The sequence below is a fragment of the Nannobrachium achirus genome, assembly GCF_963921795.1.
Source record: "Nannobrachium achirus genome assembly, chromosome: 10".
Classification (NCBI taxonomy): domain Eukaryota; kingdom Metazoa; phylum Chordata; class Actinopteri; order Myctophiformes; family Myctophidae; genus Nannobrachium; species Nannobrachium achirus.
The window spans coordinates 34,728,705-34,753,685 of NC_137819.1; the positions used below are offsets into that span (position 1 = coordinate 34,728,705).

General features: G+C 40.1%; 2 protein-coding genes across 3 annotated transcripts; both read right to left on the minus strand.

Annotated features, from left to right (window-relative positions):
* Positions 1 to 293: 293 nt before the first annotated feature.
* Positions 294 to 8,391, minus strand: LOC308293440 (26S proteasome non-ATPase regulatory subunit 4). Of its 2 annotated transcripts, none has more exons than XM_080735972.1 (10): positions 8,338 to 8,391; positions 6,442 to 6,582; positions 6,148 to 6,262; positions 5,862 to 5,948; positions 5,592 to 5,660; positions 5,202 to 5,417; positions 4,519 to 4,627; positions 3,233 to 3,364; positions 3,065 to 3,117; positions 294 to 1,087 (listed from the first exon to the last, which is right to left on the minus strand). In XM_080735972.1, exons 1-10 carry the CDS (start codon positions 8,361 to 8,363, stop codon positions 914 to 916), a joined length of 1,122 nt encoding a protein of 373 aa, XP_080592098.1. In that variant the 5' UTR covers positions 8,364 to 8,391; the 3' UTR covers positions 294 to 913. The 2 variants fall into 2 exon arrangements, with proteins under 2 accessions (XP_080592098.1, XP_080592097.1); XM_080735971.1 differs by having other exon boundaries at positions 5,856 to 5,948.
* A 2,496-nt stretch (positions 8,392 to 10,887) lies between these two features.
* LOC308293438 (phosphatidylinositol 4-phosphate 5-kinase type-1 alpha-like) lies at positions 10,888 to 24,625 on the minus strand. Its single transcript, XM_080735968.1, has 16 exons — positions 24,485 to 24,625; positions 23,395 to 23,559; positions 22,345 to 22,379; positions 22,121 to 22,207; positions 20,422 to 20,552; positions 19,737 to 19,854; positions 18,829 to 18,981; positions 17,861 to 18,160; positions 17,079 to 17,287; positions 16,548 to 16,631; positions 16,395 to 16,443; positions 16,217 to 16,301; positions 15,959 to 16,132; positions 15,565 to 15,748; positions 12,391 to 12,475; positions 10,888 to 12,010 (listed from the first exon to the last, which is right to left on the minus strand). Exons 2-16 carry the CDS (start codon positions 23,441 to 23,443, stop codon positions 12,005 to 12,007), a joined length of 1,749 nt encoding a protein of 582 aa, XP_080592094.1. The 5' UTR covers positions 23,444 to 23,559; positions 24,485 to 24,625; the 3' UTR covers positions 10,888 to 12,004.
* Positions 24,626 to 24,981: the final 356 nt, after the last annotated feature.

Genomic DNA, 24,981 nt, shown 5'->3' on the forward strand with positions numbered 1-24,981 from the left:
TATTTTCTTTTTTCATTGAGGCTGAGGTCCATCCCACTAATTAGAAAACATTTTAGGCCCTACCCGACCCGCAGGATTTGAGAACCAATATTGGATTTATCTAATATTAACATTTATCAGTGTTACAATAATTTGTAGGCCTATTCATAATTCAACCTTGACAAAAACATGTGCTATTGTGCTCCACATAAACATCATGGGAAGGTTGTAGGTTTCTCATCAGAAACTTCCAATCGTGATTAAAAATAAAAATATATTCAATTTGACAAATGAATGAATTAAGCACACAGAAATGTCCATATACCATTTTTTATTGCAAAAGAAAACAAAAAGACATGACAGGATTATGGCTAACTGGTTGTTTCAGAAACCTGTCGTCACCATACAAACCAATTGTAAAGTCTGTCAGTCAGTCCACCAGAAAGGTATCCAAAAAGGTAGGGTAAAGAAAGCAAAGGGCATTTTGAGAAGCCCGAGTTATATCTTACAGTAATACCAATGAAAAGCAATCAATTGTAATAGGTGGTCAACATTTTCACTTGTGAATAATAATCACCCTTTCATGTTGGTTCTTTTAAATGTCTGCCAAATATATTTCGATATTTAGTGTCAGTCCGTCAGTCTGTCAGTCTGGTCATGCAGGGACATCAAACGGTAGGTCAATCAATCTTTTTTTTATATTAACATAATCCTGCATTAAAGCCTAATTTATGCTCTGTCGCGCACACAATGGTCGCGTGAGAGTGGCCGAGAATAGCACAACACACGTCGCATCCGCAACGTGTTGTGAGCTTGTTAGGCCTGCTATTCTTGCTGCGCCGTCGCACGACGAAGTATGAATCGGCTTTAGTCTTGCCAACTGTTCATGTCATGTCCATGTCTCAGTCCTGTGTATGTTTCGGTCCTTGCTTCCTCATTTCTTTTTCTCCTCGTCCTTTTTGCCGTCTGGCTTGTTGTTTCCTGTCTGGGAGGCCAGGGAGCCCATGGCGTTGCGGATGGCCTCGTTGTTGGGGTCCACGCCCGGCAGGTTCTCCAAGACACTCTGGAGGAACTCTGGATCCTGCATCACGTCATAGTCGTCCTCCTCCTGGCAATGTAGAACACCAGACAAGAATGGGACATTAGATAAGGCAACGTTTTCAGGCCAAGGACCCCTTAGCTGAGAGAGAGAGATGAAGCAGGGACCCCCAGATTCCATATAGTTTCATTGTTTGACTAATGATCAGTGTATTTTGGATTCATGTCAATTTGTGTTATCAGATATGTAACCACTTGAACCGTCAATACTTAATAAACTTGACTTTTCACTCTGTACTTAGTCTGCTCTTTTTCCCCTCTACACCAAACCTCTTTGCCGAAAATAGCCGATCTACAAGCTCACAACGCCTCGCAGCGCGAGGTGTTGTGAGCTTGTAGATCGGCTATTTTTGGTTAATGTTCTCAGAATATGGACGTTAGGGTTCAAGTGGTAAATATAAAAAAGGAGATTTTTTTTATATCAAACAAAGATTTGAAGGACCCCCTGTAGTAACTCTGGGGACCCCGGACCCCCTGTTGAAGACCCCTGAAATAAGGCATAGCGTACACAGCGTGCATATCACCCTGAAGTGTTTATTTTGCTGTGATGACCAATTCACTGTGCATTATCCTGCTTGTTACCCAGCTACTTACAGTATGAACTGCTATTACTTTCTATTGTAAATACCATTTATTTTTGTAGGGTTCAAGAGACAGGCCTGAATAATAAGTGGGTCACATTATAGCACCCCCGTGAGGACAATTTTAAACATGTGGGTCATCAATGTTCTTCCTTGACCTACTAGGGGTGTGCGTGTAAAGTTTAACAATTAAAGGGATATTTCACTTTAAAAGAAAACTTGTCATTTTATCGTCTAATCAGGCTTTTGGGAACACCCAGGACAGTTTTTGAATTTCTTCATTCAGGATTTAGATATTTGATATTAATTTCCCCCATTTTGCCCCCTTCCAGGACCTTCCTATACAAATCCATTATAACTTCAAACTCCATTTTAACCATGATAGATACAATGAAAACAACTGTCCTTTTTTCTGGTGACTCCTAACACCCTCCGAATACGTGAGCAGGCCGTGTTCTTCGATGACTTTTTTTCATTTATTTTTTATAATCTTTTATTGAATTTAATAATTTTCATTTCCCCAAAAAATTTATAGAAATCAATGAAAGTTGTTATCGAAAAAACACGGCCTGCTCACGTATTCAGATGGTGTCAGGAGTCCCCAGAAAAAAAATACAGGTGTTTTAATTGAATCTATCATAGTTAAAATGGAGTTTGAAGTTATAATGGGTTTTATAGGAAGGTCCTGGAAGGGGGAAAATCAGGGGAAATGAATATCTAATATCTAAATACTTAATTAAGAAATTCAAAAAACTGTCCTGGGTGTTCCCAAAAGCCTGATTAGATGATAAAATGACAACGTTTTTTTTTAAAGTGAAATATCCCTTTAACACCTATTGGTCCAACGGTGCCAGAGATTCGACTGCCGTTCCCCTCATCTGCTCCCTTCTCTCTTTAATCCATCATGCAAATGTAAATTATATAATATAATATGCTGTGCTACAAATTGTGAAATACAAGTTCACACACCGACTGCCTCTGGATGCACTCGTTGAAGGACATTTGATAACCTCCAGGTGAGAGCGCCAAGTTAACCCTTTTGATTTGTTATCTGCCAAGAGGATTTGTTTTGATTGCCTCTTCCTGGGAATTATCTCACTGAACCAGGAGTGATAGGAAGGCAGCAGAACCTCACTCCCTTCCTGAATTAAAATGAGGAATATGTGCGGCTAGCCGACGGACTAGCCTATTAAACAGTGCTTTTGTTTTGTGAAAAGACAGTTTTAAAATGAATGATTTGGTTGACACTAAAAATCGCTTTTGTTGCCAAAAGGTGACAAGTTTGTAGGCATGAGAATGCCTCTCAGCCAATCAAATTACAATTGATAGGACAGTAGACTGACAGGAAATGGGGGGAGACTTGGCCCTGTTACATGCAGTGAAGACCACGATGACCCATAGTGTACCTTGGTAGATTCTGCAGTGTCCATAGGGGCTCCTGTGTCCATGTCTCCATACTCTGATGGCAGATTACAAGTGGGAAGAAAGATAGATCAATGTATACAATGGGACATATTGTTTGTTGTTCAGTAATGACAGCACAGTGTGTGTTAGTGTGTATGGTTGTGGTTCACCTCCTCCTGCAAGAGACATCTGCATGGCATAGGCTATCTGCTCCTCCTCTGTCATGCTGCTAAAGTCAGGCAGCACTGCAGTGCCTGTGTCTGGTTGAGACACAGACATCTTCAACAAGGCCTCCTCCGATTCTGGTAGAAACAGAGACAATGACAAAAACAGTTGGAATCACAGAATACAAACTGGGCGTTACCAATACAATCTAAAAAGTACCCATCCATCTAAAAAGGTAATCTCAAATACCTCTTTTGCCCATTCCATTTGACCGTTTACTTTGTTGTCATAGAATTTGCATGAAACCTTTTGAGATTCAGTGAACGATAAGCTTAAATGTTGCATAAAGTTTATTTCTTTTTTGTCTCAATTCCTACACCCTACCTCTGATAATACAGATCAATTAATTGGGCACGTCCTGATAAGGCAAACGCCGATAAGGCATACGCCGATAAGACAAACTCCTTTTTTTTTTTTTTAAACCTCCTTTTGTTATGGTGAAATGTGAGCTCACCTGCATCACGTTTCATTACATTCATGCGTTTATCGTGCGCTTGCCCAGGCCTTACGGCCTGGGCATAAATATAACGATTGCATTCACCACGGCTACGTAACTCTTCGCGGGCACTCGCGCCTGCGGCGCTCGGGCGCGAAGAGCAGGACCAAGGTCCGCTGGCCTTTGCGCCGCTTGCAATGTCGTGGACAATAACTGTGACATATAACCATTGTATTGCTCAAAATTCTTTATTCATTTCACCAAAACAAAAGGAGGCTACTCTGTTGCATTTTTCCTTAACGGGACGGCAGAAGATCACTACAGTAGGAGACCCGGGCAGTACATTTGCGTTTGCCTTATCAGCGTTTGCCTTATCGGCGTTTGACTTAGCGGGACTTAGCGGGATTTCCCCAATTAATTTCCTTTATTAATTTCCAATTAATAAAGGTTTAAAAGGTGGGAACTATTTTGCTAGTGTCTGGCTTTTGACTTAAAAGCAAAGGTTTTCCTTAGGTTTGTTTAAGTGAGGTGATAATCAGAGAACAGTGAAGAGAAGACTAGTTAAGTCAAAAATATAACCACTGCAACCACAGAATTCAATAAGTCACCACTTTAAGTGGAACACTGAGGAACACAACAGCCACGTCAAGTAATTATCTCTACTGTCGTTTCTTCAAAGCACATTTGGTGTAGGCCCTGCCACCAAAATAATCGAATGCAGAAGAGAAGGCTCTCTCTTGCGTCAAATGCCATTCTTTAGAGCGTGGGAACATGCATAATGTCACACAATCTTACCGTCTGCAGTGGGTGTGGGCATGCCTGCCTCAGCGGCAGAGGCAGCGGCTGCTCTGCGGGCCTCTTCCTCCTGTCTCTGTCTTTGCTCCTCCATAGACACACGTAGGGCCTGAAGGACACACACAAATTGCCAACTGAAAGCAGAGGACAGTTGTTCCCATACCAGTATCGGAAAAGCTGCCGATACTGCATCTATGATTATGCCATTCCTATACCATACCACATCATTTATCACATGATGATAAGAAATCAATTATTTTGTATTTTGAATGCTTCAGTTGATGGTGCACTACCGTTTAATATATATTGGGATTTTTGTATTCATTCCTAGATCAGTGGTTCTCAAACCTTTTAATTTCAAGGTCCCCCATAACTCAAGAGTTACAGACCTGTTAAGCCTCTATCAGAGTCCAGGGTGAAGAGCTATTCACTTCACCCCATTGTAGTTTCCTAGCTATCACCTAGGCTTTGTTACAGTATGTATTTTTAGGTGATAGCTAGAAAACGGTACATCTCTAGTACCAGTAGAATTAAAAAAGGTTTTTATCTTGCATCAGCAGAATAACAATAAACCAATGATACATCTGCAGATCTGGGCGCCAAGTACTTTAAAGCACATCACCAGTATTTGTGTGTGTGAATTCCAATTAGATTATATAAATATTCTTGTACATCCATCTTACCAAGGCCAGCTCTGGATCAGCACTGGGGTCCACACCAAACTCAAAGTCACTGGCACCCAGGCCCATCATTGAGCCTCCCTCACCGGCCAGGATGGGTGACGAGAGCAGGGCATCGGCAAGGCTGGGTCCGGGAGGGACAGTGACCAGGTGGGAGCCTGTCCCCTCCTTGCCATTTAGAGTATTAATGAAGGCAGTAAGCTTTTCTGTGTTCAATTCCTAAATACGAATTGGGAAAGAGAAGACGGAGAGAAGTATGTGATGGTTGGCTAAGATTTAAACACTGAAACAGCCAGAGTTCTCAGAAGCTTTCACTGGGGAGCAAGATTATGTCACATTTGGTTAAATTTCATTCAATGTAATCTGGTTTAAGAGAAATAAAAGTATTCTCACCTCTTCTCCGAAGTTGATAATATCCACATTGACCTTCTCTTTTTTCAAGCGCTTTGCCAATTTGACAAGCTGTGTAGGAGGAAGATTGAGACAGGAATAGAGACAAAGAGGTAGAGTGTTACAAATAGAGAGATGTGGAGTCATTGCCATGACAACCTTGGCATTGGACATTTCTTAATTTGTTCCTAAATGTGCAATATCTCAACATGAAGAATAGCTAATTCTAATATAATTATGGTTTGCTATCTGGCAGACATGACGCACACTCACATCCTTCTCGTTATCCTCCACAGGGCTTCCCACAAAGGCGATGATTCTCATCTTATGGTTTTTTCCTTGTCTGTGCTTGAGGGCAAGCTGCACAAAGCAAAAATAATATCAATCTATAAAAGCCATCATGAAAACATAGATCTAGGTCTTCTAAAGCATAATTTATACTAATTTATATTATAGTTATGTGTCTTACAACTGTCGCTTGCAGATAATGTGTTATTTTTGGCAAGCGACACTTTTGGTTTGCTTGAAAATAGTAAGCAAAATGAATCATGTCACTTACATGAGCCACCCTGATGCCTGTGCAAAAAGAGATCTTCCCGCGGGGTGTGACAGCGTGTAGTTTGGAGAGAATGCGACCAGTGTCTGGAGTCAGTGTGGTCAGGACCTCACAGTTACTGCAGTCCAGCATAAGAACACAACAAAGTTGCATTAGCACAGTTATTGCATGCATGCACTCACATATAGGATGCTTTCATCCAGTCAACTTGGCAGTCCATCAAAACTGAAGATTTCAAACACAGTAATTTCAGTTAATTTGAATTTATTTTGAATATTAATACAAGGAAAAGCTCACTTTGCCATAGTGATGAGGCCCACATTGTTCTCTGGGTTGCTGCGAGTTTTGGAGTGGCAGACAATGTTGACAGCATCTTGCTGAGCCTGTAGTCTTGTAGGCAAAAAGTCTCCATTCCTCATATACTCACTGTTGTCCACACTGATGGCCAAAGGAAAATATGTGAATTGGTTAGGATTCCTTTACTAAGCATCCAGCAGTGATACTCAAACTCCGGCCCGTGGGCCACTTCCGGCCCACGGCACAATTTTGACTGGCCCACCAGCTTAATGTCCTCACAGTCACACATTCAACAAGCGTTAAACTGAGCAGATTGGACCTTCCGTTCCAGTGCTAATTGCACAGAATTATTAAAAAGAGAGAAGATATTGCAAAAAGCTGTCACTTAGAATATAAATGGAATTCCAAGCCATAAATTGCACATTGCACTTGACTTAAGTTATGTGGAAATAAAGCAAATAAAAGAGAGAAGTTATCAGGTTATATCATTTTATCAACTGGCCCGTGGCCCCTTGACATTTTTGTAATATGGCCCACAAGTTCAGAAGTTTGAGTATCCCTGCAGTAGATAACATCATTTGGGACAGTTTGTTAAGAGTTTGTTGACAATAGTTAAATGAGGTCACCTTATGTCTATTGCAGTGAAGAAGCCAACTGTTCTTATAAAGATGGACTAGTTGGCATAACATTGAACGAACGACACAAATTAAAAGCAATACAAATATTGTACAGTGGTGGAAAAAAGTACCCACTTTTGTTACTTAAATCAATACTGCAATGTAGAAATACTCTGTTAAAAAATAACTTGAGTAAGGGTACAAAAGTATTGGTATCAAAATATACTTAAAGTACAAAAGTAAAATGTACTCATGCAGAATGTCCAATTTCACAAGTTTTAAGTTATAGAAAAAAGGGTATAATCTTTTTAAATTGTTAGTTTATTTATTTATCTCGGTCAATACAAAACGACAGCAACAATACAGAGTACATAAGAGTAAATAACTTGACCGAAAAGGTGTGGGCTGTATGCACCAACAGCTGTTGATGCATAAATTGATGAATATGAAATAGCTGATCTATAAACTCACAAGACACATATTTAGAGCTTGTAGATCTGCCATTTTCAAATGGCAGAAATGTATATAGGGCTGAAGTGGTTAATGAATGTTTTGTGATAATTAAAATCTACAAAGTAACTAGTAACTAATGTTTTCAACTAAATGTAGTGGAGTAAACGTACAATATGTGGATCCAAGATGTAGGGGAGTAGAAGTAAAATGATCAGAAATTGAAAATACTCAAGTAAAGTACAAATACCTCAGAATTGTACTTGCGCACAGTACTTCAGTAAAAGTACTTATAGTTACTTTACAACACTGATATTGCCTAAAACCTCTAAAGAGACACATTTGTAGACCGTTAATGAAATGCCCAATATCCTTCCTCAATCTCGAAGAGAAGGGAAACATAATTGTAGCATTAATAATCTATTCTAGCATGAACACCGACAGCTAATGCTAACGGCAAAACGTTAGCAAGAGAGATGACTTTCGTGTCAACCAACCAATATGTTGGTGATCTTCTTAACAGTCAAATCAAAGATACTGTCAACTGACCATTGAGACAATGGTCCCATCATCATTAAACAGAAGCCTGCATGTATGCATGTACGGGATGTTTGTTCATTTCGGTACACAATAGCTGACATGTCGTTGTTAGCTATCATGACTCAGCCAGTCCATGGAGGCTAATCTTTCATGGTCCGTTTTTTCAACCTGCCCTAAAGACTATTTCCTCGGATACGAACATTTTAACAGCGATATTTTATGTGCCGAACATGCCAGAGCTTTCTTATCAACAGATACAATTTAAAAAAGGCTTTTGTATTATCCTTACCAGACCATAGTACTTTCAAGCCCCATTTTGAAAAACTTCTTGTTGCTCTCTGTCGTAATGCTATAACCTCACTGTCTATTGGGCGAGAGGAAGAACAGGAGGGGGTTACAACGTGAGACGTGATTGGTCGGAATTTAACCCTTACATATTAGTATTACATATTATGATATGCCTCCTGTGTTTTCTTTTTATTTCGTATAAAATAAACAAATCAGGGGTTTTATGATAAATATTGTCGCCATGCAATGCATATGCAGGCAAAAAAAATAAAGAAATCAGCAACACTTCTTTTTGTCCATTTTCTTTAATAAAATTCAGGTTCAGCAGTATGAACAACACCTTCCAGTTCCCAAAGATCAAGAAAAAGAAAAACTGGCAACTTATGCCCAAAAAAAAGGCACTGCTGTGATTCCTATATACACATTTATATCTGTTATATCAAGGAAGACAAACAAAAACATAAGATATAAAGAAAGTACAGTTAAGATTTCATAGAACACACAATATCAAATAAAGTTATAAGTTTTAAGTATTAGTGACAGGTCCATCTTTCCAGAGCAATGCAATATCCCAGTCAAAGTTCTTTCAACCCAATTTCTCCATACAACATACGCTTCTTGTAGACCACAGACGACAATATGGAATATTGAAATATACGACAATAAATATAACTATTTACATACTTGGTTCATACACTGAGTGTGTTGTATTTCCTTCTGACGTGTGCATTTACAAAATAGTTTGTTTTCCGCATGATAATGGGACAATGCATTGTTTGGCAAGTCTGGTATAAAACCAACAGTATAAAATAACCACTAGGCCTACTACCATTTACAGCAGTGGTTCCCAAACACTGGGTCGGGACCCATTTGTGGATCACGCACACCTAGTTTGGGAACCACTGATTTACAGAATGTATTCAACAATTGGGCAACTAAGGCTCATTTTGAAAGATGCCAGATGAAACGTAAGGCTTTGTTTGAGCATAGTTGTAAAAAATCATTCGCTAAATCTAATTTATTGCACAGTCCATTAATTAAGACATTTTGCGGGAGGTGCAAACTAAGAAATGCATTGCATAGGTAAACAGCTCATCAGTGTTTAAAAAGGACTGGTCTGACTTTGTTTATACAACCTGCCAAGAAAATGGAGTGTGCATAGGCCTATCTTTTGTGCTTCACAAAATTACAATTGTAGCAGTAATAGATAAGTTACATAAATACAATATTAAAGCTTCAACCCAGAACTTTTTTTTTAATTACATTAATCAATCTGTATGGCAGAGTATGTTAATACAATATAACTAGCACATCTGTAGTGGTTGGTAAATTTAGATCAGGGGTCTTCAACAGGGGGTCCTTAGAGTTACTACAGGGGGTCCTTCAAATCTTTGTGTGATAGAAACCTTTTTTTCTCCCTTTTTTATATTAACCACATGAACCCTAACGTCCATATTCTGAGAACTTTAGCCAAAAATAGCAGATCTACAAGCTCACAATGCCTCGTGCTTTTCGGCCAAAGAGCTTAGAGGAAAAAGAGCAGACTAAGTACAGAGTGAAAGGTCAAGTCAAGTGTATTAAGTGTTGACAGTTCAAGTGGTTAAATATCTGAAAACACAATTGACATACACTGACAATTGTGCTGTCAAACAATGAAACTATATGGAATCTATGATAAGAATGTGGGCGTCCCTGCTTCATCTCTCTCTCAACAAAGGGGTCCTCAGCATGAACACGTTGAAGACCCCTGATTTAGACCCTAGTTAGGTAGGACACCTAGTGGTTGACAAGAAGTACTGCCTCAAGCTTATGTGCAGATCCAAAACGCCAAAACGCCATCAGCATGGTCAACCAAATGGTGTTCTAACCCAACACCAGGCAGGGTTACATATTCTCAGTGAAAGAGAAGAGAGATAGCTCCAATTCTGCCATACAGAATGGTGCAAATACAATTCATTAAAATAAGTCTGGATTGTAGCTTTAATTTTAAAACACAGCATGTCTGGGTTATGCCTAACTAATGAATGACATGGAATTGTAAATCCTAAAAGTTCACACTTGTTGATTGTTTACCCTACAGCTCGCTGCATTGTCTTCGAACCCTTAAGAACAAGGCGGCATACCATTACCCATTATCTGTTTTTGCTAATAAAAGACAAGGCAATATGTTAAAAATAGTTTTGGATAACAGTGGAATACCATCACCTCCCTTGTGGTCAGCTCTCCAGAGAAAGGTTCTTTGGTCACACTTGACTCTAATCAGATCTTACAGTATATAGAAATTAATTTCCAAGCACAACCATAGCCTGACTGAGTTGAGAACTAACACTTTTGCTTCACAGTCTCTTTAAAATTAGGTAAAGTACAAAAGTTTTCATTTGGTGCCATACAATGTCTCAGAAATACTTAAAAGAGTAGTTCACCCTCAAAATGACTTTTTTTCTATTGATTACTCACCACATTTCTTTTTCTTTGTCGCATTCCTAAGACAAAAGATGTATTACAATAAATGTACGCCCATTGATTCCGGATCAATGGGGATACATTTATATTTTATCAATTTTTTGTCTTAGGAATGCGACAAATACAAAAAAAGATTATTGAATTCAAGTCTCCATGGGGTGAGTAATCAATAGAAAAAAAAAATCATTTTGGGGCGAACTACTCCTTTAATTAAGCCTGTAAAATATCGAATGCAAGCTATACATTTTCGGTCTTTCCAGCATTATCGCAAATTAGCATTCACAGTAAGCCCAGAGAGAGGGAAGGCTAATACGATTCCCTCTTAGAAATACAACAAAAGTATAGAATGGATATTTCCATTCATAGCGACCTTGTGCATGTCAGACACAGATGAGGGGTGAGGGCGTAATCAATCCATCCTCTGTGTCACATTTGTTCAATGATCTATATATGCCATGAACTGAATGGTATCCATGGCAATACGTGTCTTAGAGTTCCCAAGAAAAGTAGGTAGCGGTGAACATGTAAGTAGGGCACTTATATCTATCACTACTGGACTGCCAGTAGTGAAATAGCAATTTCTCATTACATTTTGTTCAGACAAAGGTTTTACGGATAATGTGGAATTCTGTCAAAAAAATAGCAGTATCTGATGATAGTACAAGTTGCATAGGAAGAATACGAATGGAAACTGTTCACAGGAGGTACGCTAGATCCAAAGTCACCTCATGTCGACCCAGGACCACTTGGCTACAATGAAGCAGGCTTGTTTGGTCTGATCTTCAAAAAAAAAAAAAAAAAAGGCTGCAAACTACATTTACCATTGGGTTCCTTGGGCATTAGGAACTGGTACTCTGAGATGAATAGTCTAGTGTTACATAACCACAGCATAAATGTTATTGTCTACAACTAATCAAACAGTCGTCTAATTGAGTCACAAAGCAAAGACATCTCTATACTTGTAATTGATCCCGTGTAAAGGTTTGGGAATTTCAAAAGAGAATGCAATTTGGAAAAGTGATCCCCAAAACAGCATAATGGAAATGCTCTCTCTTCTCATACAGTATATTATGTCTCTTATTTTCCACAGGCATTGTCTTGGCCGTACCAAGAATGGTATCAACAATCCTTCCATACACAATCCATGAACTTCTGTGACTTTATTTACCATTTGCCCTCTTTGAGTCCACTTCTCTAAATGATCCCTAGACCTGAAAATAAAATCCACAAAGATGGTCAGATATGCATTCTGCAATGAATAACAACACTATCTCTATCTCTCTCTCACACACGCACACGCACACGCACACACACACACACACACACACACACACACACACACACACACACATTTTTATAGTGTTCCAGTTCCATATCTGTATCCTGTCCGAGTTCTCGATCCTGACTAAATAAAATTGGTATCCTGACATGAAAATGTATTTTCTGTTAAATAAAGAGACAGAGATTCCTGTTACTGAACAAACACTCTATAGCACTGAGTACAATCAAAATATAGAGCCATTTAACTAAGAAAATCACATATCATAACTTTAACATTATCATGGAAATGAAAGAGTTGAAGAAGACTTACTTGACATTTGTTTGCGTGAGGAATTATGTCATTGAGTGAGATTACATCGGCACCAAGGCTTTCTTCAAGGTTCTCATCATCAGCACTGAAAGCATGACACGATAACAGTGTGAGTGACTTGAACCCACATACTGTGCAACACTGAATACCTATTCATGTTTTGAAAATAAATAGCAATGGATACCATTTAATCATATTTCATAGTAAAATATGAAGTATATGGCTTGTAAATGCTTTACAATTGTTGCGACCGTCAGGTCGCATTTACTATAAAAACCTCCACCGGCTGTCTGTCCGTCCATCCGTCCATCCGCCCGTCAGTCTGTCAGTCTGTCACGTCACACTTTTGCCCTACTCATATCTCTGCCATCTTTGCACCCATCATGTGAAATTTTCCACACACACTCCTTGCCTGCCAAACCACAACCTTCAGGACCCCCGGACCTCCACGGACCCCCAGGGACCCCCTGCCACCGCCGCCAAATAGTGCAAAAAGTACTAAATCAACACCCCATCTGGGCTGCTCACGGGGAATTCCTGGAGACCACCGACTCCTGCTGCTCCAACAGTCCTTCACCTTAATTGGTTTAACTTAGCCCCGCCCCCTCCTCTGATTGGCCCAAACTTTATTTGGCTTTACTCATTAACTGTTTGTCATACACACCTGTGGGTGGTCTCAATTAACTTCATTAAGAGTCTCTTAAATAATTAAGAGACCCTACCTTAATTGGTTTACATTTTCCCCGCCCCCTCCTCTGATTGGCCGAAACTTTATTTGGCTTTACTCATCAACCGTTTGTCGTACAAACTTGTGGGTGGAACCAATGCCACTTACAGGCCTCTTTGTGTATACTGTGACCTGACGGTCGCTTATCTCCCGATTAGGGAGTCTTACTGGTGTAGGTAAAGGACCTATATACTTTGTTGGACATTAATAGCGTTGTGAGATTGTATATCTGCCATTTTCACAGATTATTTTCATATTTTCACAATGTTGATCTATTTGTTGATCGGATACACGTGTTTGAAAACTGGTGAAAAATATACTTTATACGTTCACAGGGACGGGAGGTACTGAACTTAACGCGGGTGGTTAACATTTTAATGTGAAACAGCACTGTTTCCGCCCAAACGTCAATTGTGTAACTTAACACAGCATGCCAGTCAGTTGATTTAATTAACAAAAACATATTGAACAAACATCCTGTTCCTTTATTAAGTAAGGGATAAAGACTGGCTCCACGGTGGTTGTCCATACATAACATCCCGACAGCCTGATAACGGGGGATGTTATACATGGAGAACCACCAAGGAGCCAGTCTCTATCCCGCGTATCACCCGGCTACTAAATAAAATGTATAATTTGAATCAAAACTAAAAACAAAACAAAGTATTTCCTTGTTTATAGACAGCTGAAAGTATTCCACAAGTGTTGCGCTGGGGGGATGCCCAGTGGTCGCCTTGGAAAACAAGGAAGTGCTGATTAGATAGAAACCATTTTCTGATACGTCGTCTATTTCTCGCTTAAAATATTTGTAAAAATATTCTTGAGAGCAACGTTTAGTTCTTAATGTCGCTGTGTGTTTGTTTACATGGTGGACATGTTGGATACAGCACGAGATTCACGCAGTGCAGCCTGACTGCAGCAGGAATTCTGAGCCTTTGATTAGGCAGCGGTCTGTTATAGAGTGGAGCGGTCTGTTATCCAGAAATATCAGACCGCTGATTTCAGCGATTGACCAATCAGAATCAAGCATAAGCCGGGTAATACATGTAATTAAAATCATCTGACAATGTAAACAACGACACGTCCACAGTCTGCGCACTGTGTGTATGCGCATGGCTATGGACCGTTTTTTCTGAGCGCTCCCCTGTAGAGAGCGCCGCCGCCATTGCCGCGGTGTAAACAGCAGTCAGTGGTGGAGGAGAATGATTGAAAATGGGAAATACCCAAGTACAAATACTCAAAATTGTACTTAAGTAAATGTAGGCTACCAGTAAGACTCCCTAATCGGGATACAAGCGACCGTCACGTCGCATATACAAACTTTATAAGGCAGTCGTAGACAATCAGGAGGGAATATGGGAAATGGGACAGATCCATGTTGATGACATGACTCTAGACATACTGTGTACCGCCACTTTGGGTGATTGTAGGGCAAAATCTGTAGGAGCAGTGTCCAAAAATGTGTTTAGCAAGAATTGGCCTCATGGTGGCGCTAGAAGAGGGTCATGTGAGAAATGAGGGGTGGGGGTTGTGGCTTGGCAGCCAAGGAGTGTGTGTGCAAAGTTTGGCATGGATAGGGGCAACAGTGGCAGAGATTTGAGTAGGGCAATAGTGTGACGTGACTGACTGACTGACAGACTGACAGCCAGTGGAGGTTTTGATAACAGGCGGCACCCTCTACAGGGTGTCGCTCAGGAAATCGGTCTATTATAGGGAAAGCTTGCTCCTCTGTTAATCACTTGAGTTTCTGAACAAACCTGACCACTGAATTCCGTTATTGTTGAAGGCTGCCATTTTGTGTTAAAGGCATTGTAGAAGCCATTTGCAGTTGTGATTATTTAGTATTATTCGGCATTATAGTAGCTCATTATAGTATTAGTTTGATAGATAATTGGATGCTTTTGGACACCAAGGGCATGCCTATCCCAGGGCTAATTGATTGACAGGCAGCAAGTGCATAGTGTAGGCCTGGGTAATGAGGGAAGGGCATGCACTTGGGTGGACAAAATGTTTTCCTTACCATGCCAAAAGGAGAAGCTGTTGTTTGTACCAATATGCACTTTGTGTTAAAATATGCAAACGAAACATGAAGCTGTGGACATTGCTTTCTTTCGCCTGTCTGCGTACAACTAACAGTCTGGGTGTTTTTGTAGGTTTGTTTGGAGCCGACAATTTCACTTACAAGCATTTTAACACGCTTTTTGAGTTACTCGTCTGTCTGTCTGAGCGGGAAACGGGTACATTCTTTTGACAGGTGGGGTGGGTCTGGTTTGTATTTTGATATAATCACGGGTGACGGGTCAGTCTGTCTACGGTCTGATTATTGTCGGGCTGGGACGGGCGCGGGTTGTCAAAATTGGACCCGTGCAGGATTCTGCTTTGTGCCAATGGTTATTCTGTATGTCCCCTTCCCACTCCAAATGATGGATCACACATTTTGAAATTACCTGGTGGTGGTGCTGCGTTCTGGGTCAGTGATGGATGACTTGTGCACATCAACTCCCACTGGCCCGACAGCATCCAGGGAAAGAGGAGGACTCTGATTTGCTGGGGAATACCCAGAGGTGTTGCTGGTGACATCACTGTGGTCCAATGTCTTAGGAAGGACGTCGGGGCGACCTGAATGCATGCCTGCGTGGAGCGGAGGGGTAGAAACCCAGTGAAAATGACATTATCACACACTGGAACATATTTGCTTTTAGGTTATGAACAACATGTTATGTTCATTCATTGTTGAACAAATGTATACTTATAGTGTGAGAAGTAACATATTTGGCTTTTAAACCATTGACAGCAGTCTGGTTTTAGTTCTGTTAGTGTAGTGTACTCGTCACTTCTTACCACTGTCTCCTTCTGTATCTGTCAATGCTTCAGTGCTGATGGACTGCAGTACATTCAGTTGACTGCTGCTGGTACTTGCTTGGGTTGATAGGGGGGGTCCAGAGCTTACTGCGTTGGTCTTCTTCGGACCCACAAGGACCCCTGCACGAACCTTTTTAGATGGGGAGGGCTTCACTGGAGGCGAAAAAACAGTGACTGGTGAGATCCCCAAGCAGAGGATATGTATGGATGCTGTGCAATTTCTTTTTCTATACTTACATGAGATTTTCTTGAAGACTGTATTGCACATGAACTTCTGAAAGCGCTCTGCATAGAAGCTTGGCCTGTGCACCGATACAGAATCCTAGAAGGAAAGGGATGGCAGGTTTACATGTCTTACTAATACATCAGACTACGACTGACTACATTGACAGGAGTGAATTCACACTGGCCATACCCCATCATGGACGAACGCTTTCCAAGAATGTTCAATCTTCTTCGCCAATCTAAAGAGAAAACATGGAGCCTGGGTCACTTATCTGTATGACTATATACAATATAAAATATCCAGTTTTACTTCATGGCAAAAGCAGCCCAACACATTTCTTACCTATAGGACTGCAAGATGTCAATGATACCAATGTACAACAGCAGCCTCTCACCCTTAGAGTTTCTTGCTGGTATACCTCCCATTCTGCATGAATAATAAAACCATTTATAACACAACATGATTAAGTGCAAATATAGGTTAAACAAAGAAAGAAACAAAGACCACAAAGGAGTGGGGACACAATCATTACAATTCACATTCACACCACATAATTAAGTGAAATGCAATTTTTTGCAAACAGTGGTGCACTAAAACATTCTGAATAGCCAGCGCAGATGTATCATGTGTCATTTCTACTATTGATTTTATATTGTGGTATGCGTCAACATCATCATTTATAGCAGGCTAAACAACCTAGTATATGCAAACAAACATTAAAAAGGTTATCTATAAACAAACACAGACAAATCTTTTATATTCAGCACACTTTGTTCTTGGAGTCATGTCCCTGGTATTGAAAAGAACAAATAGGCAATTTCTGCAATAATGCAGTTTCTAAGAGGGCTAAAATATAATATCAAGACCACTCACTGGTCCTCTGAATCCAGGGATGCCTTGCCTCTGGCCTCGCCCTGGATAGCCTCTATGGCTGTAGTGTACAAGGCCTTCTGGCCCTGTGGTCTCCTTTGGTCCGCAGCCCCTGCCACAGCCTCCTCACCAGCTTGCTCCCGCAACGCCTGGTCCACATTGTGGATCCCCACCAGCAGGCTGTAGTCCATTATCTTAAAGCTCTGCAGCACCTGGATGGAAATAGAAGCAAGCAAGCAGCATGAGCTAGTTTTTCACACCAAGGTCCGATTCGCTGACAAAGAGATGAAGCAGCGAACCCCCTCCCACCCACACTCCAGTTTCCTTATAATTCATTTTCAATGAAAGGGCGAGTGAGCATGCAGGCAAAGTCATTCTCATGGTGACAGATCAGTGAGCTGTGGCACTTTAGTTTGTACTTATAATAAGATCAGCGGTGTTATCAGCTCAACTACCTATATGATAGCTGATGACAAACAATTCTACCTATATGTCATTTCGCCAACATCCAAGTCTGATTTAAGTGAACAATAGTTTAAACAAACATAAAAAAAAATGGAATTCTTCCTTTTAGCGTCGAAACAGTTTTCTAAGGAATACAATAGCAACCTGTTTAACCCATTTAGGCCTAACCTATAGTTAGGCTTAAATCAGAAATTAGCCTACAAAAAACAATATGTTGCTACATACTGTAAATGTACTGTAAGCCCCTCCCATACACTAAAATGTGTTCCCGGCCTGAAGTTTTGTCTATGCAGGCAGACTCAATTATCTCTGGCTCTCACCAAACAGTCTCTTTGTATGGTCTTGCTGAGGGCATTGTATTTGTCAGCTTCCATTAAGAGGCCGTCGGGCGTGTCCTGAATGAAGTCCAGGTCCTTGTACGTGGGTATTGCCTTGTCTCTCTCTTTGGCCGAAGCTCTTCGCTTATAGGTGGAGCCCTTCAGGTCAAATTTGAGGTGCATTCGTACGGCGCGGGGGAGGAGATTGTTCATGACTGCGATTCGAATGTTCTTACCCCCCGCCTGGACACAGTAGAGCCCATAGAACTTCGGTAATAAGTTCCGTTTGTTCTGGTTCAGATTCTAGTGCAAGGAAAAAGGATAGACAAGTCAAAGCATGAGTAAGCGATCATCATAAAAAGAAGACCGTGTGTTTAAGAACAAGTTGGACGACATGACAACATAAATAAACAAATAACATCCGTTAACACATTTTATTTTCAGGTCCATTTATCCTCCCGCAAAGTTCAACTTCAGAAGCGAGACGCATGGTGGGCAGGGCCGTCTGTAAATTCTATGCGTGCTGCACTAAGCCTCAGAGCTTAGCAGTACATTTTGTCTGCATAGCACGGACGGCTCCACCCGTCAGTGTCCCCCTCCATACTTTGCATTCGCCTTTAAAGAGTATCTAAAGTTTAGATAACTGTTTCCCAAACAGTGGGTCGTAGAGTCAAAATTTAATTTTATTATACTATATTTAAAAAGATTATAAACATTTCAAAAGATAAAAAAAATATATATATAATAAATAAATATAAATTATTAATACAAACAATAAGTAGTAGTGAAAATAGGTTATCTACAAGCTTACAACGTGCACGAAGCGATGCGCTGTGTGCTTGTAGATCTGCTATTTTTACTAGTTTGGGGCCCAGGCAAATGTCTAACCTCTGTTGGTTCCTGACCTGAGAAGTTTGGGAACCACTGGTTTAGAAACTCTTCCTGACCAACTGCATCCGTTAATCTCTTACCATGAAGTAACCAGGAAGCAATTTCTGCAAAAACTCTGCCTCTTTGTGTTGCACTGTCTTGATGATGAACTCGTCGTCACTGGTGACGTAGAACACTGATCCACTGGCCCCTGGATTTGACAGCTCTATCAGAGGCTCATTGCAAAGTGAATACTGTAAGGAACACAGAGAGACACTGTGTTAAAGAGGGGTGTTGTTAACAATGGGCAGCAGCCACTTTCTTAACAGCTCCAAGTACTCCCAAGTACATTTTCCATTAATTTACAGATCAACACATTTAATAAAATCCCTATATTAAGTTTTAGTCATAAGCCACGCCAATCCAACTATGAGATGAATTGGGACCATAAATGTAATTACATTTGGACAAAGACTAATCATTGTAAAGGTAAAAAAAGAAAGACACATATTTGAAAAACAAGGTTCATGACAATGTACATAACTATTTGATTCAGTTAACCTGCAAAGGATTCCTTTACGATTACCTCCAAATTTATGATTAGGTCAGAAAAGGAAATCATGGTGCTCAGCTGTAAAAGTAACATTTCTTTTTATATATATAGATCAAAAGGTATCACTAATAAAATATATGTTTTTTTAAACAAAATGTTAAACTTCAAAATGCTCTATTCAGTTTTGACTCACTGTTGAGCTCAAAAGGCTTGAATAATAATAATGCAATGTGGCTCTGGAGATATTTTTCACACTTCCCCCTTTTCACTCAAGTCTAACAGCTAGTCAAGTACAATAACAGACCACTGTTTTTGTAATCTCTCCATTTCAATTGGTATTGCTTCGTTACTGTACAACACAGTAATCACCCACTTCCTTCACAGTTTTACTGCTCTACTCTCGTCTTTAGTACAATGTTATTTCTGTTGTGAATGAAGGACAGAAGGTTGTGTTACCAGGTAGTCATCTGGCCGGATGCCAAACATGTCCCTGAAGTAGCGAAAGGCAATTGGAGCATACGTCTTGAACCTGAAGTCACTGTAGCGGTGGGCTGGTGTCAGGTTACTGCCTTCACTGAAAGGATGTGTTTAGAGTTGAGACACAGTCAGGAATAAGCCACCAAGTGGGGATAGTTAAAACAAAATACATCGAAATTATAAACGCAGAACTATAAATAGCAGATCTACAAGCTCACAACGCGTCGCATTGCGACGCGTTGTGAGCTTGTAGATCGGCTATTTCCACTATCGATGTTCTTTTTTTAAGTATAAAGTTGTCAAATATGTGAGTAGTTTCTTTGTATATTTAGGTCATGTGTCATATCTACCATGTGCAACTTAAAAGCCTAAAAGCCAAACAGTAATGTAATTGTTAACGACAAAAACACAATTAAATCGTTAATCGCAATTATTTGAGTGACAATTAATCGTCACGTAAAATGTCATAATCGTGACAGCCCTACACCCACATTTAGAAAGACCCTTTTATGCAGTGGGAGCTCGGAAGTACCATGAACGCTTGTTAAAAAAAAAGTGTGATAGGAGAACAAGGATATGACACAAAGTAACTAGATTAACAAGTTAGCATGGCTTTGGTCGGAATAGTTGACAAGAAGGAAATGCAGACAGAGATAACACACACCTGGGGAAAAATATACTCTCCACTACTTCAAAGTCTTGCATCAGTACATCTCTCTCCGGCTTCTGGCTCAAGCTCCCCACTGTGTGAGTTATGCCAAGCTGGATGGCACCTTTCAGGGCAGATGAGGTCGTCTTCGGGAGAGAGGGGACAAAAAGCAGGTGAGGAAAAACAAAACAAAAATGACCACAGAGTGTGGGTCAGTTAAATAAATTCCCCTGCTTCAAATTAAGTAGTCTGCAATTCCCTTGCTGTGCTCCCTGCCAAGGAATGTCAGAAAGAATCAGATGACTTGAACCATGACAACACTGTCTAATCAGCAAAACGACCTATAAAGGACACACAGCCCAACAAGACTTATTACAGGCCTGTAATGTGTAAATAATATGTTATCTGAGGCACTTATCATACAAACAAAATAAATAGCAAGGGAACAGTTGGATGAAGATGGGAAAAGACCTATACAGGTCAGTGGTGTCAAACACATTTTAGGTCATAGGCCAGGCCAGGGTAAAATGTGACTTAAAAGACCTGAGGCCGATTCTACAAATGCCTTCTAAACCAGTAGTTCTCACACTTTCATGATTTTTCTAAAATCTCCCAAAATAGCAGAAGTACATGAATTTTGTGACGCACTGTGAGCTTGTATATCTGCTATTATTGTATAGGCAACGCCAAAATCTAAAATGACACTGATACAGAGGGTTAATGTGGTCAGGACTGGTTGTGAGTGCACAACCATACATGTGTACCAACATTAATGCACACACAACTGACAGAGACACGCGTTTTCTTGTTCTCGTTGTGCTCTACTACAGTACATAACGTTTCATTTTACATTCATTCGTTAATTTGAAGATTGCATAGCAATCATTACAAGTGTGAGAGTGTCCAGTGTTTTTCCATGAGAAATGGGCGAGACAAGTGGCAATACCAACAGATTTAAAACAGCACATCTTTTTGGTCAGTTAAGTGTTTTGTGAAATAAATGTGTAGCTATCGTGACGTATATAAATGTATAGTGTGCCAATGCTGCCATATTGTGTGTGTGTGTGTGTGTGTGTGTGTGTGTGTGTGTGTGTGTGTGTGTGTGTAATCAGTTCTTTGAACTTTGAATCCATTTGTGTTTATGGTTTCATTCACAAACTTAAAAACATGGTTCTGTCCTGTGTATCCATATATACAGCAGTGAACAAGAGCAAGAAAGTGAAATTATGCTATGACGGAAGTTCTGTAACTTGTGAAATTGTAATTTTCACAACAACTGAGCGGATCGAGAAGTGTGTGGTGTGGGAGCTTGTAGAGCACATCAGGGTTTAAATACCAATCACCAATCACAATATGCAGCAGACTACAGCAGCAGTAAGGAAAGAGTGCCACTCTTTCCTTACTGCTGCTGTAGTCTGCTGCACCAGCAAATGAGGATGGCTCAGCCATTGTACAGATACAGAATAAGATAATAGTTGGGGATCATCTCTTTATTCACTTTACTTGACTCTTTTTCTATTTAAATCTTTATAATTTTTCTTCAGTGTTTCATGCACAAACTTGAAAATATTGTTTTGTGTCGATATACCCACACAATTTATGGGCCCATAGCTTCCAAGATCACTGCACTTTAGGAAGCAAAGGGATGCAATCCCTGCTTTGCATTTGAGAAAAGGCATTGATTAGGTCTTACTGATCACACATCAACACTCACCTTCTTGTAGGTGGTTTCCCCTGTGGGATCAATTCCACGATGACCAATTGTCTTTTTCATTGTCTGAGCTGAACTTGGGCCTGGCCCCTGTTGATAGAAATGAAAGAATCATGGGGAGAGACACAAACTCAGTGTACACTGTAAAACGTGATGTTGCAAAGAGGAAGATTTGAGGTTGCCAAGTGTGAGCTTTCATCTGCAAATTACAGCTTCTCTTTCCTTACCTCCACAGATGCAATTTTTCTCGTTCCTGTTGAGTCTGCAGAAAGAAAATGTAAATGAGGGGCATGTACAAGCAATAAGAGGAAGGAAGTTCACACAGACAGTAATGTCCTCACCAGACAAATCGTAACTCACTCAAAGCATGAACATAACATACAAAATGAAATAATGCTAAATTTTAGATGCTTATACTCTATACAAATCCAGCCTGAAAAGCAATGGTTTCCAGAACATTCAAATGTGAGTGGAGAGTGCAGTTCAGAGACAATCATACAAGCATGCAGACACAGCACAACCAGTACCTCTGTGAGAAGCGAGTCTCCTCCATAACAGACTCTGTAGGTCTTTACGGTGGCATTGGTGGGATTAGAAAAGTAGCAATATGCTTATTATATTGGAGTTCATACAAGGACATGAATTTCCTAATTACTGTGATAATCCATCTACAGGTATCTTCAAGGTCCAAGTAGATACATTAAGAGTTAGCTCTTCCTCTTAAAGGCAAATGAGCTCCTGATCAAAGCGAGAAATAACATTTGTGTACAAGGTTGAGCTTTCCTTTTACGCTAGTGTAACTTAAAGGACAACTTTAGTTTTTTACAACAAGGGTTCATATTTTAGATTGTAATTAAAGAATATAAAAGATAAGTGTTAAAATTAAATAAAAAATATTGTTTTAGAGATTCTTATTTCAGTGTTTGGGGGCATGCGGGCAAGTGGCTAAATATGTCATTTTAGACAGAATAAGCCCATTCCCAAGATACAACGCAAACTTTCATGGTTGGATGTGACTTATGGGGGCTAGAAGTGTTACTGTAAATGGCAATGAAGAAACTGCTGGCTTATTGTGTCTAAAAATACATATTTAGCCACTTGTACGCATGCCCCATGCGTATGCATGCCCCACATTTTAGCACGGTAAACGCGATAAAACAATAGAACGAAGCAAATGAAAACACTTTTCTCTAATTACAATCTAAAATATGAACCCTTGTTGTAAAAAAAACAAAGTTGTCCTTAATGAAATGATATTAGTTTATAAATCTACTCACTACCAATGGAGCTCGGCGGCCCCAGGGGCTCTGTTCCAGCTGTGGCCATTCTGAAACCGCCCGACTGGTTTTTCCACTGGTGTTGGGTTGTGTCCTGTCCAAGGCGCCGGCGGACTCCAGGACACGCGCGTTTTTACGGTCTCGCCAACAACGTTACTGCCCGGCCTGTGTGCACACACAAAAAAATTTCTGATTAAAACCAGTGTTGTGGACTGGACAGTCAGACAAGATGATTTAATCTGCAGATGCAGCAAAGTTCTGCTGACCACTGCAGCCACGCTGGCTGGATGCTCTGCCAGTTGTTGGAAGCCAGCAACTAACTGTAGCTTCATTCAAGGCTAATTAATGTCATCTTACAAGTCAGGGTTTTAGACGAGTCTAGACAGTGGTGTAAAGTATCTAAGTACATTTACTCAAGTACTGTACTTATGTACAATTTTGGTATTTGTACTTTAATTGAGTATTTCCAAAACTTTTACTTCTACTCCACTACATCTCGAATACTATTATTGTACTTTTACTCTACTACAATTATTTGAACTTTTATTACTTTGCAGATAAATTAAATTATTATCAAATAAAACATACACAAACCACTTTAGTCCTATTTTACACCTAGGCCATACTCGTTGTGAGCTTGTAGATCTGCTATTTTCAAACATGTTATACTTTTGGTACTTTAAAGGAGAAACACACCCATTTTCAATATTGAACTATGTCCTCTAAGCCTAAGGTATATTAATGACATAGTTATATAATTAAATATTTAAATGGGTGGTTTTCCCCTTTAAGTACATTTTGATGACAACATTTTCATACTTTTACTCGAGTACATTTGGAATTCCGGACTTTTACTTGTAAAAGAGTATTTCTATATTGCATTCTTCAAGGTAAAAGTCAAGGTTTTAGACTAGAGACACGTCCAGATCAAACTACATCTCTTTACATCGGGAAAGTAAAAGTTGTCACTAAAGCCGGCAACAATGGCTAACTACAGCTACGGTCCGCACCCGTTCTATTATCCTTTTAGTTAGCCAAGTTAGCTGCCTAGCTAACAACAACAAAACAATGAAGCAGTCAATGAACTCACTAGCAGGCCATCTTCTCATAGTATTATTGACCGGTTCATGGAGGGTCGTTCGGTCCCCGTCAGCGGTACAGTGGTATTCCAGCAGTTGAAACTCGGGAAATGGGTTATTTCTTTTCTTCTTTTAGATGTTGTTGCTCCCTCTGAGCTTCTCTTTCTCACCATAGAATGAGCTAATAGACCTGAACCATAGAGCTAGACCTGAACAGACGGGAAGGCGACCGGAAGTAGCTGACACCGTGTAGTTAGTACATAAGGTAATTCTTTCCCCCTAAACTAGGCTAATATTGTTGTATTGAAATGAGAGACACACTCAAATACAGGTTTTGTTTTCTTTTTATCTCTGATCTAAGTATTATTATACATTCCGTTCTGAATCTAAAAAATAACGTTTTATAGTATTGTTGCTAAAAAAAAGATGGGAAAAAAAGAAGAAAGAAATGGGGGACCCCGACCCACAGGTTGAGAACCACTCAAAGCAGCTGGTGCAGCTCTGGTGC